The sequence below is a fragment of the Thunnus albacares genome, chromosome 13 (assembly GCF_914725855.1).
Source record: "Thunnus albacares chromosome 13, fThuAlb1.1, whole genome shotgun sequence".
NCBI lineage: Eukaryota > Metazoa > Chordata > Actinopteri > Scombriformes > Scombridae > Thunnus > Thunnus albacares.
The window spans coordinates 11,679,791-11,693,369 of NC_058118.1; the positions used below are offsets into that span (position 1 = coordinate 11,679,791).

Here is a 13,579-nt window from a genome sequence, read left to right on the forward strand (position 1 = left end):
ACTTCACGTCATGTCACATCACTTCACGTCATGTCACGTCACGTCACTTCACGTCACATCACTTCACGTCACATCACTTCACTTAATGCATTTGTACTTTTTGGCCTTTGTTTCTTCCTGGTAGTCAGGAGAGTTACAGGGAGGCCGTAATGCCACTGCTACTTCCATTAGTACTTTTTCTCTTTGTTTTCCCCAGGTTGTACCACTTCACTGGGTTCCTTGTCACTGTCACATCACATCACTTCACGTATACATCGCATCACTTCACGTCATGTCACATCACTTCACGTCACGTCACTTCACGTCACATCACTTCACATCACATCACTTCACGTCACATCACATCACTTCACGTCATGTCACTTCACATCACATCACATCACTTCACGTCATGTCACGTCACTTCACGTCACATCAAGTCACTTCATGTCACTTCACGTCACGTCACATCACTTCACTTCACGTCACGTCATGTCACTTCACGGCACATCACTTCATGTCACATCACATCACGTCACGTCACTTCACATCACGTCACATCACTTCACGGCACGTCACATCACTTCACGTCACTTTACTTCACATCACATCAAATCACGTCACTTCACGTTACTTCACATTACGTCACTTCACGTCACATCACATCAAGTCACCTCATGTCACTTCACAGCACTTCACGTCACAACACGTCACAACACGTAAAGTAAAAGAAACTCAAGTTCAAATTCATTTTTAAAATTAACGTTTAAAAGCTCGCTTTCCTGGAGGGGCACCCTCCGGTTGTCCAGCAGCTCTCTTGCGTCCTGTGTTGCCACGCTGCCTGTTTCTCTCCTTAAGAATGGCCTTCAGGTTCTTCACCCACTTTGGCTGGGGGCCAGTGCTGATCAGGCGGGTGTTGGTGCCTGCCGGACGTCTCACAGGGGGACAAGATTTACCAGGCTGACTGGGTGCCTCCGTCCTCAGGGGGGAGTTTGCTGTCGGCAGCTTTCTCAGGATGATCTTATTTGCATCATCAAGCACCACACAAGTCCAGAGTTCACCCTCTGGCACTGGAGGACGCTGGCTAGAGGAAGAGCTGGGGGAGAATCTAGGAGGGCTATGCATACTTGAGTAAAGTAAATGTTGTACAAAGTACAACACTTGAGTAAATGTCCTTTGTTATTCCACCAACGTTTCTGTGTTTCAAGACCGAGGAACAGGTAAAGATTGCTTTAAAACACGAATTCTATTAGTTTATATTTGTTTTATTGTATTTTATTCAAACTTTTCCCCAATCTTGAGAGGAACAAAAACTATATTGTCAAGTCAAATAATGTCTGTACTGATTTGTTGAAAATATTATAAGATTTAGATGGCTAGTCAAAAATGTTCTGCTGAAGAAAAAATCTCCTGTAAAGGAGCCGTATAAATATGCTTATATAGCCTTAAATCATGAAAGGTTATGGATTTTTATTTCTCTTTTGAGTTGGAGATTAACCTTGGTCTAAAATATAAGCGTGAAAAGGGCTGTGTGCTTATTTTTTGCAATAGGTTACTTTATTAAGCCTTTTTAAAAACTTTTTATTATTGGCGTTCAAACCTGCTGTAAACCATGCATGGGATCTGTAGTTAAATTTGGTCAAACGTCAGTCAAATGTGATTAATATACCCAGATATTAACACACTGTATACTCGGGCTAGCAAAGCATCAGTGAATTTTAGGGATTCTGAACGTCTCGACGGTGAAATACACAGCAAAACAATATGGACTTGAAAAATAATAAATCTCACATCCTCCAAGCTGAAACAAGTTTGCTGCTTGTCAGTTGTTAGTCAGTCGATGTCAGAGTGAAAAAAGTCGTCGATAGAGGTCGTCTTTTTCAAGAAATCGTCGAGTGAAAACTTTGAAAATCACAGCGTGTACTCTTGGCTGTCTCCGAGTTTGTTTATGTTCGAATGATGATCAGCTGCAAATGTTCAATATATACACGTCATACTGTATGCACACGTCATCATATCGCTGTCCTAACCTCCATTTCACCACAATTAAAAATTGGCTTCAATCTTCCTAATTAGTCTTTAGTAACAGGTGTTTATTGATGTGTCTGTATGTTCAGGTTTTATAGGCTGCTTGCAACGTACGACATATAACTTATATCAACTAAATTGAAAGTTAATTAACACTGTAACCGTCTCTTACCGCCATTTTATCTACATTTCGGTATCTCTATCTATTTTGAGATAATATATTATTATCATTAATATTCAACTGATTAATGTCCTTAAAATAATTTTTCCACGTATTTTAGCCTTTTGATGCTATGTGCTGTTTATAGCTATTTTCTCTGAAATGGCTTCACAAAGGTATTTCAAAATGTCTATTTGCTCATAGGTGTCATGATGTGGTCACTCACCTGTAATCCTTATAGAGTGTTAATGGATGTATATTTGAAATGCAAAGAGACATTGGAAATTCCACAGAAATGTCAAATTTAGGACTTGGTGATCTATAGACATCTTAGAGAACAGTATCAGACTCGAGAGAATCACAGTTGATGTGTGGGCTCCAAACAGCTCGCACTAACAATTCGGAGGCACTCAGTGGCACATACATCTTGAGGAAATAAGAATTGAAAGAACAGCAAATATCCTCTCATTTTCATACTCAAAACCTTTCTGTTTATGGTGATAACTGAATCCTAAACAAAAACTAAATGCCTCTTTATGCTGCAAGATAGCTAGTTTCATAAAAAAACAAAATACCCATATAATGCAATAGGATGTACGTGAAGTATTTAGAGAACACTCACTTTCAAAAATACAAATATCTTATCAAAATAACATGCTAACAACCAAAATTAAGTTTATAAATGTTACAGATTTGTACAGTGAAGTACAAAGCTCACAGAAGTAAACTTAATGGAAGACCTATGGAAACCTACCATGTGCTGAGTTTATTTGCTCTCCAGGTGTGCTTGAAAGGGAACGCTGCATCTTTGTGTTTCTGTCTTTATATGTAGACATTAATGCATCAGTATTTTCAGTTTTCTCTATTTCCATCAGATGTGTAAAACAAAACACAACACCCACAAACACAAGGAATACAAATGCATGACTGGTTGACATCTTTCTTTTAATTCAATTCTTCTCGTTTCAACAGCGTCTTTGGTTTTCTAAATGCTTTGTTGCAACACTTATGACAACAGATGTCAAACTTTCTTGTTTTTCTCCCAAAATAAGCTACATTTAGCAAATACTCCCACTATATTCATTGCTAAGTGCATGACCTTTATTTCTAGCTTAAAGTCCACTTAGGTGCACATGTCAAATTATACACAAACTTCAGGTTTCTCATATTTTACATCAACAAATAAACAGGGGTAGGACAGGGACCAGTCTTACAAGAAACTGTTCATCCACAAACTGTACAATAACACAAAATCAACAATGTGTGGTTAGAAAACACAATTCAGAGGATGTCAATTTAGAATTAAAAATGTGGACTTACACGGGAATGTGAAGGGGAACACCGTAACATTTCTAAGTTCTTATGGCATCCCTGTAAGATACAAATATTGAATAGGCTGAAGTAGACAACAAGAATACCAGACAGATCTTTATACTTGTGTTGTGCTCTTCGAAACATGTTACGTCATTAAAACAAGGCATCTTGAGATCAGAGATTCAAATTCAAAGATTCAAAGATTGGAAGATCAATGCAACAGGGAGATCAATGAAAAAAATGCACATTATAAACTTAACAAAAAACAGTTTAAAAAAAGAATAATTACAAAAATGTTTAACAAACAAACAAACAAAAACATATTCCTTGTCTGTATAGATTTTTTTTATGTGAAATGGGGAGTGAAAGAGGAGCTGACAATGATATGTTTTGTACATTTCATATGAGAGCATGTTTTTTTTTAGGTTCACTGTGTACACACAGTCCCACATTTTAATTATGAGACTGACATTTCATGTGCAGCATGTGCATGGTGCTTGTGTGTGCTGCACAGATACAGATAAACAGAGTGACACACGGAGGTTACCGAGTTCTGCTGCGACGGACACACATGTTTGTTTGCCTGCGTGCGGCCACATAGCCGTGTTTGCAGTAGCACTTGAACGAGCCGGCGGTGTTCACACAGCGAGCGTTCTTGCATGGACTATTATGATGTCCCGGCTCTGCACACTCATCAATGTCTGAAAAAAAATAACACAAGCACTTATCAATGAGGGTAAAACAGGAAATAATAATGCTATAAGTAACTGACGAAATAAGGATAGTATTTTTGTAAAACTAACAAGTACAAACCTATACAGCGGGTGGGTGAGTGGTCCAGTCTAAAGCCTGGGTTACATTCACACATGGTGCCCAGGTAGGAGCGGACACAGCGGCCATTCGCACAGCTGCATTCATCTGAATCCTCCTCTGAACTGTCACCTTTTACAGTCACACAGACAGGGGAAGAAAAGAGAAAATGTGGGACAGAAGGAGATAAGAAAGTGAGGGTTGGCTGGGAGTAAATAGATCAGTGTGTCTGCCAAATGATTGTATATTGACAAAGATGGGGTTTGGTTTTACCCGGGTTATAATTAGCAAAAGCTGGCAGGAAATCCTGCTCCCCATCGGACTCAGTCTCCAGGTGCATTTCGCACAGACGAGTGAACATCTCTGAATACAAAGAAGAAACATCTTTATAGCTCAAAAGGAAGGACAAATGGCAGTCGGTAGTCATGGAGAACAGCTGGGTGTGCAGTTTGCTCACCCGAGTTTCTCGGTGGACAGGTGTTACACTCGGGTCCCCAGCCTCGACCGTAGTGACAGCAGCACTCTGAGTAGGTCACCACCATACCGTTCCTGGGCTCGCTGCAGATCAAGCCCTCGTCAACCTGCAGGAAGCACACATCCTTGTGGGCTGCAGTGCGATCTAGGTAAAAAAAAGGTGAAAAAACAGATGTGTAATGTTAACGACTGTTTAACACTTAACAGTAGAGGGGGATTTTTAAAAATGATTGAGTCAGTAGCTGTTAAATTCACAGATTTTTTTGTATTTGCATTGTAGTGCAAGTACAGGAAGTCATATTCAGACCTCTGTGATTAATACAAGGTTTACACATACATTATGAAAGCCAGAAGAAAATGTCTGCACAGAAAAATAAGATACACATATACATGCACAAAAATACATAAGATATACATATATTAGGGAAGTCATTACATCATTTCACATTGCTTGTAACACCCACAATCTACTGTAGATGATGGAGTCACTCTCTTGTTGGAGTATGTCAATATTTTATATGTATTACATGTAGTAAGTCATCGAACCCACTTTCATAACTTATAAAAATAGTTATGGATTAGAGTAAAACAGTGAGTATAGTGTAAGTGCAGAAAATGTATCATCCATCCTCTATACATGCTTATTCTTGTTCAGGGTATTGGGGGTTAAGATCCCAGCATGCATTTCATCCCTTCAGTTCTGGTCTATTTAGCCTACAATAGCAAGCCATAATACAGGATTTCTTTTATTTTTCAGCTTGCTATGTACTTACACACAGTATATTCATCCTGTAAGTAGCACACAGAGCAAAAGAAAACCCACTAACCAGATTGTTTATATATGTTTTGAGACTGGGTCATCAATTAATTAATTTACACGTTTAACTATATGAATCTACAGGCTGATGTAAAAGTTACCAACTCATATAAGAACCGATATAACACCTACAAACAAGAGCCAATATTAAGTTGCCATCATACTTTAAATCATTGCCTTATACAAGAGTACTGTTACTGTATACTGTAGTACATGTAGGTACTGTATGTGTATATCTGGCTATAAGTACTTAGCTGCTAATAACAATTATTGTGGTGATTTAAAGTAAACTAAAATATGGGCCAGTTAACTTACCTTTCTACTAGTCTCTCATGCACTGTGCTTAGTAATAAAACATGTGCTCCCCACAGTGTTTTCTGGTTGAATAAAGAATAAAGGTGGCTGCATGTGTTGCACTGATGCTCAAGTTATTCTCACAGTTTTTGGGACAGAGCAAACCGCTTTGTTAATGCTTGATTGCTTGTGGATCAACATGCTTCACTTGTCTTCTTGATTTGTGAGTATGATAGCAGCACAGTGCTGAATGTCATTTTCTGTCTATCTTCTGGCTACAGTGCTGAATATCACCACTGACAAAAGTGTGTTATCTTACCAGCTTAGTGCTGTAGCATTAATTACAGAAATTAAAAAAAATTCTTTTCAAGAAATGGCTGTAAAAATGATCAGCAGAACATAACTGTGCTGTGGATTATATTGTATATCTCACTTGCCAAATTGTCACTAATGAGCTCAAGCCATTGTTTACTGAATGAGCAGTTTTCAAATACTGGGTGTATCCTTTCTCTACCAGCCCAAATCAGTCTCTCACACTGAACATACTCTGATTTGTGTGCACAAATATTGGATATGTATTTTAGTAACTATGCAAAGTGGTATCTCTCCAAGAAAGGGAAAGTGTCTCTATAAAATGGGGAACTGAACATAAAGTCAGTAGAGGCCACAAATTGGGCCTCATACTGGGAGGAATTACAAAGAGCAACATGAGTGGCAGATGTCGAGGTAAGCCAAAACTCATTTTAATCGGTCAGGCTCAGGCGAGCTGACGCTGATTTTACCCACCGTCATAGACGCACTGTTTTAGCGCTGCACTGAAGGTGAGGGGATGGTCGCAAAAACAGTGAAAGGAGCCGGGCGTGTTCTCACACCTCCCATTCTTACAGTACGAGGGATCCTGGCACTCATTCACATCTGCAAAGGGCACCACAGACACTGGTTACAGTATGAACATCTGCTTGGGGCCAGCTCTTCTTGACAAGTGGTGGACACAATAACAAAGAAACTTGTGCAATTTAATGCAATTTGGTACAATAGTCCCGCAATAAATACAACAGCAGTCATTGTAGGAATATTGTGCTGGTTTGGATTATAATGTACAGCAGTTACTGTTATTGTGTACACCCCCTGTATGTCCCATTTGCTTTCTGTTGACGTTTCTATCCTTAAAGTTGCATGCAAGTTATTTCCTTCACCTGTAATGCTAAAAATAAATTGAACTTCAGTCATGCATAGTACTGCAGTTGGTCTCTAGTTAACATGCAACCACACTGCACTATCTGCAATAACGCTGCAGGGTAAAACAGGAAGCTTAGTTGCAGGAACACATCAACTGAGGATTTTTTTTATCTGCCAAGAAGTTTGCAGGCAGTTTGCAGAGACAATGAATGATGCCATGTCGGCCAATGTGTGCTGTGATGTGGAACACAGCATGTATGTTATATGGTTTGGACATTGAGCAGACTTGAGCTTTTTTTGTTGTTTGGCCTGTATTGTTGTTGTGGCTTCAATATGCTGCAGTAAATGGAGAATGATTGCACAGATTAACCAACATTCTCATCCTCCTCAACCTCACAGTTTCTTTTGACACCATCAAACACACCATTCATCTCTCCTGCCTCAAGTCCTCCCTCAACATCACCGATACTGCCCTCTCCTGGCCAAAGTCTTATCTCACAGAAAGAAAACAGTAAAACAGCATGAACAACTGCACCTCCTCCACCGCTCCTCTGTCCCAAAGTGTCCCTCAATGTTCAGTGCTCGGTCCTCTCTTGTTCATCCTCTACATGCTCCCCCTTGTCACTGCAACTCATTTCACCCTAACCAACCGCCTCAGTGAAATTCAATCATGGGTGCAAGCCAGCTTTCTTAAATTAAACTGCAGTACATTTGACATGGTCATCATTGGTCCCAAATCCCTCATCAAAACCACTCACAACTTCTGCCTCACCAGATTACTCCACTCTGTCTCTCTCCCCACACATCCACAACCTTGGAGTCATTTTCGACAGTAACTCTTCTGAACAGCACGCTAATTTCATTACCAATGCTGCCTTTTTCCACCCAAAAAACATAGCTCATCTCCGTCCATCAATCCTTTTCTGCTGCTGAGACTTTGATTAATGGTTTCATCACATCCAGACTCGACTACTGCAACAGCATTCTTTATGGTACACCGTTCAAAGTCCCAAATAAACACCAGTACAGCAGCACTCTACTGCTCGCCTGATAACTGACTCCTGTTATTTTGTCCTGAAGAACCTCCACTGGCTCCCTGTTACTTCTTTTAACTCACAAAGCTCTCCATGACCAGGCCCCACTCATACCTCACCAACCTTTTCCACCGTTCTTCTGTCGCCAACCTCTTTGTCTCCATCATCTAGGACCAAGCACCAAACCTGGGGTGACAGGGCTTTCTCCATATCTCCCTCTGGAACTCTATCGCCAAACACATCCGTGACTGCGCCAATGTGTGTGTGTTCAAGAAGTTACTCTAAACTAACCTTTTTAGAACTGCTTTTAATGTGATTAATGTCCTTTGCTACCTTGTGCTTTTTGTGTTTTTTTAGAGTCTTTTTAACTCATTGTGTAAAGATTCTTGGAGTATCTTGAAGAGTTCTCTATAAATCAAATGTATTATTATTATTATAAACAAAATGTTTCCTCAAATTAACAGATTAATGGCATGTATTCAAGTTAGCTTTAAGCTCATGAGTGTTTATCCACCTATCCAATTTCTAGTCATTTATCCATGTCAGGGTTGTAGTTTACCTTGCAAGGCAGCTGGATTTGCGATATCACAACATCATGACGAGATCATGCAAGAATATGTCTTGTCAGGCTTCAAGTTATGCACTTGTGTCTGAACCACCAGTGGTTTGGACCAATCAGTGTCCTATGAGGATTCTTGCATGATCTTGTGAATCTAGCTGCATTGCAGGGTAGGAGATGGTTCAGCCAATCACCTGCCAAGTATTTTTTGAAAATGCCTCCTTTTCCAAACAGTTTCCAAGGACCACGTCTCAGATGGTTCTGTGTAAACCATCTGGTGCATCAGGTTAGGTTGTAGTGGCAACAGGGAGAATGGAGCCATCCATCCATCCATCCAGAACCACAGTCTCAAACTTGGAATAACAGATTTTCCAACTATACACACTGGCAACTTGGTCATAGCATGGCCATTAACCTTCATAGCCTCTTAATATCCCGCCTCACTGCATTTGTTTCTACTAGTACTGCAGCTGCAGCCTTCCTTTCTTTAAACAGGGTGCAATTTAACTTCATGTCTCCAACGTCTGCCCACAATGAGGAAAAAGTTTGTTCCAGGTTTAAGACAGACTTCTACACCAGATGTTGTCAGCAAACCCTGACCCCATGATTGGGTCAACCTGGGCTGTCTGGTATTCAATGTGGCTCAATACCACATGGTGATCAGTTGACAGCCCGGACTGCTAATCATCCTTACAACCACAACATTGGCTTTAGGTTTTATGAAACAACTACAACAACAACTATAACAAAAACTACTCCTTTTTTACAAAATGGTGTAACCAAATGGCCAACAACACCTCACCACATGGGTTCAGAATGGTACATCTTTCCTCCATATCACACCTGTCAAGGTACCCCAGTATGTGACTGCCAACAACAGTATAAAAGTTTGCACTTATGTAGGCATGCATACATGAATATGTAAAAACTACAGTCAGTTTTCCCCTCTGCAGCATGTAGTGGCATTGAGGCGACTGTCTCATCCACCAGAAGAAACCAAGCTGTGCAGCAGCCATCTCCACTCTCATCCTGTACAATTGGTAAGGAGAGCGACCAGCCCTATCAATAAATGTAACTACAGAGCCAATGTTTTGTGCAGATGTTATATGTCATTGGTGACTTTCAACTCCATGTACCACTCTGTTGTAACAAAGTGAACAAAGAGTTAAACAAAGTGACCACTTCAAAAATCCAGGAGTCATTTGTAGATGTGAATATAGACATCTCCTTGAGAAATAATTTTTTTTTTTTCAGTGTTTGCAACTGATGCACCAGCGACACAGGCAGCAATTACAGTAAAAAACAGTTACAAAGGAAACTACTATTAGCAGAATATGCAAGATTGAAGTTAGGGGTACGAATGGGATATTTAAATGCTATTATTTCATTTCAGTATTTCTACATGTTTATTAAAGCTACAATCTAATTGTGTAACTATTTTTACTATCACATGTGCAAAATATACACGGGTACATTTGGATATGTATTTTATATCTATATTTGCCTGTTGACTATCCATAACCAAGATTCCTTAAAAGGCATGTTCACAATTTGTTTACTTTAGACAGCACAAAATCTTAGAGGAAAAAGTAGGAAATGCAGTACTCATAAGACTATGTTACTGCAATGCACAGACAATTATGCTCACCAGCCAATCAGATCCAGAAAACATGAGCACAGTGAGAAATGTGTGGATTAGCTTAAGATGACTCTAAAATATCATCCAACCATCACTGGGTGTAAAAATACATGGAGTACTTCTAAGGTTGTTCCTCTGTAACGTAGGCATACACCCTTAGTAATGTCAATTACAGACTCAAAGTGATACTGTAAGATCACAAAAACCCTCAACTACTTAAAAAGTGATTAAAAAACATGATTTGTTTGTAATATACAAACTGATTCAGCATGCTCACATATTTTTTCTAAATCTTCAATGATGATTACAGAACATTATGAACATAATGTTTGATATGTCTGCTCAATATAACAATGTCAATGCTTCATGCCTGTCTAATTAAGGTGGTCAATACCTTGAAAGTCTGATGCCTATTCTTGTCTTGGTTTGGAGTGATGACTCCTACAAAAAGGTTAGTAGATTCCTTCACCCTCTTTGTGCAACTTGGCACTGAAACCAGATTTGTCTCCCATATACTGACACCCACAAGTGCAGAAAGCCAATATCGTTGTTTCTTTTTTTAGATTTTTTTTTCCCAGAGTAAACTGCTGTTGTCCACCACTGCCTTGTTGCTCTTCATAATCTTCTCACTGCAGAAGATCTGTACTCACCAGCCTGCTCCTCAGGAGTCACACAACTGTTACGGTCGATAGCTAGGGTCCAGGGTGGGGAGCAGATGCAGTAGTAAGACCCCGGAGTGTCCACACAGTGGCCATTCTTACAGTTGGCTGGGTCCTCACACTCATTCACATCTGCACAACAAAAAGGTGAAGTGACCACTCCAGATAACTCTTCAGGCAACTGGATAAACAGAGTAAGCTCTCAAGGGTCATTGTGAGAAGATACTTGTTTACTTACCTGCTACTGTTGCTATCACACACTTCTTCTTGTTGGAGTCTGAAGTCCAGGGACGGTTACAGTTGCAGTAGAAGGACCCTTCTGTGTTGACGCACTGACCATTAGTGCACAGAGACTCGTCGTGGCATTCGTTCACATCTGAGGGAGAACATCAAACAGAAATCTGTTATGAACCACCAACAAAACTGTTCTGCCTTCAAAAACGAAAATAATGCTTTTGTGAGTATGAGATGATTTTAAGTGGCCACTTTGTGGTGTTTATCTAAGCGCTTACCAATGCACTCGAGAAGGTTGCTATCATAGTAGAAGCCCTGTTGACAGTAGCACTCGTAGCCCGGCAGCGTGTTCTCACAGCGACCCTTCTTACAGATTTCATCAGCAAACAAAGAACACTCGTCAATATCTGCGGACAAGAGAGGAAAATCTCTTCTCAGTCACAGACTCACAGCTAGATGAGGTTAGGAGGGTGGGGGGGGGGGGGTGTAATGAGAATGGTGTTCCAATCTTACAAGTGACTACAGCCACAAGCATTAGGAACTGACAACATATTTGGACAAGGATAAGCAAAAGGTATTAAACTCAGCTACTACGAATATTATCACAGAATGGACATTTTGGTGGAAATGGTAAGAATATTGTAGCTCTGATGTGTGTTACTATGGTGACCCAAGTTGCATAATATCTACCGTGGTAGGCCGGCAGGCTATAAATGAGTCCTTCTTCATAGTAGAGACCTTGCCCGCTTGGACACAGGAAGTGGAACTCGGCTGAGTGGAGAAGACAAGAAAGAGTTTAATAAACAGTACATAAGATGTAGATACAGAATATGACATGACAGTACACAGTATTATCTGGATAACTATTTAATATAGTCCAACCCCTTGTTAGTAAAATACCACCAAAAAACTGTAGATCCTGATTGGATATGAGTTTACTTCCTGTGCTGTGAATGTACCTGATTGGGAGACAGGACAGGGGTAGATCTCACAGTGATCTCCCCAACCAACTCCAATGGAGCAGCAGCACTCCTGCTTGGTGACGTTTGTGGCCAGGACACTGTCGCAGAACACGGTGTCATCCAGGTTCAGGTAGCACTCCTTCTTCTCATCTGTCAGCACTCGAACTGCTGCAGGAGCAAACATGATGAGGATTCAGTGTATGTTCCAATGACAGGACGGGACCTCAAATGAGCTATCCAAGCAGGATTTACATGTCTTTTTAATGCGTTAAAGTGTGTGACTTGGGTTCATATGGAATATAGTTTTTTAATTTATGGCAAATTATTATAATTTCTCAGCTTTCAGGCCCTCGGATTTGGTTTTGGTTTGAACTAAGCTGTTTTGGGCTCGGGACAGGAAGGGATCAAATGTTCAGGCCTGGTTAAAGCTCTGGGATGAATGTGGGTCTAGAGTAAAGCAGAAGGAATCAGCGCAGGCTTACCCTCACAGCTGTGTTTGTCCTCTGAGAGGACATAACCGTGATTGCAGACACACACATATGAGCCCGGTCTGTTCTCACAAGAGCCGTAGGGCTGGCAGAGACTTCTGTCTGCGGCACATTCGTCTATGTCTGAAAGTGAAATCACAGAGGCTGCTCTAAGTATTTGTTTCAATCCAAACACCAGCTGAGTTGCAAACAAATGGTTTTTCTTTTTTCAGCAACTTTCAATGTTTTTCAGCATAAAGTAAGAAAACATTCTGTCATTAATATATCTGTTAGAGTAGTTATAGTGTCCACTTTACGCTTAAATCCCACAAAACAATGCAAAACAATGATGCAAACGAATGATTCATAAGTGTCCAAAATATCAATTAACTGCTTACTAGAGTAAAACTATTGAGGATTTATCATGTAGGAAAGAGTGAATGAGCTAACGAGAGAGTGATTTCAAGCTCAGGTTTTATTAAATTTACTGTAAGACAAGACAACAGTAACATCATCTCTTAAAAGAGATAATACATTAAAGGTACATGTGGTTAACAATAAGGTTAAAGATAAGGGTAGAAATAAAGACACTGTAAATGAAACAAACTAGCTTTACACTCCAATTTAACTGATGGCATATGTGTTAGCATTAGTTACAAATAACTCATTACAAGCAAAATGAAAGACAGCATCCTGTTTTCTGATAAAGGTCTGACCTGAAGGGTTTGAGGAGACTTACCTTGGCATCTCCTGCCTCCGACCAGTGTGTAGCCCTTCGAGCACTCACAGTGGTACGAGCCCATATTGTTAATACAGCGGCCCCTTTGACAGTTTAATGGTCTCTCACACTCATTGATATCTGAGGGGAAGGAAATAAAAACATTGATGAAATGTGAATCATGTGGCTGAGCAAGAAAAGGTGCATAATTTTAGAAATCTATTCCTGAAATGGTCAACACCAAACTGAACT

General features: G+C 40.1%; 1 protein-coding gene across 3 annotated transcripts in view; it reads right to left on the bottom strand.

Annotated features, from left to right (window-relative positions):
- Positions 1–3,091: 3,091 nt before the first annotated feature.
- Positions 3,092–13,579, bottom strand: part of ltbp3 (latent transforming growth factor beta binding protein 3) — a 38,534-nt gene continuing 28,046 nt past the window's right edge. The window contains exons 18-29 of one of the 3 annotated variants that reach the window (XM_044370124.1): positions 13,349–13,468; positions 12,625–12,753; positions 12,140–12,310; positions 11,871–11,951; positions 11,459–11,587; positions 11,185–11,322; positions 10,938–11,078; positions 6,663–6,791; positions 4,749–4,910; positions 4,565–4,654; positions 4,295–4,423; positions 3,092–4,182 (exon numbers count right to left, since the gene is read on the bottom strand). In XM_044370124.1, the coding sequence (XP_044226059.1) occupies positions 4,025–4,182; positions 4,295–4,423; positions 4,565–4,654; positions 4,749–4,910; positions 6,663–6,791; positions 10,938–11,078; positions 11,185–11,322; positions 11,459–11,587; positions 11,871–11,951; positions 12,140–12,310; positions 12,625–12,753; positions 13,349–13,468 (1,577 nt within the window). In that variant the 3' untranslated portion in view covers positions 3,092–4,024. The remainder of the gene's footprint in view (positions 4,183–4,294; positions 4,424–4,564; positions 4,655–4,748; positions 4,911–6,662; positions 6,792–10,937; positions 11,079–11,184; positions 11,323–11,458; positions 11,588–11,870; positions 11,952–12,139; positions 12,311–12,624; positions 12,754–13,348; positions 13,469–13,579) is intronic. The other 2 variants (XM_044370126.1, XM_044370125.1) reach the window with 2 other exon arrangements.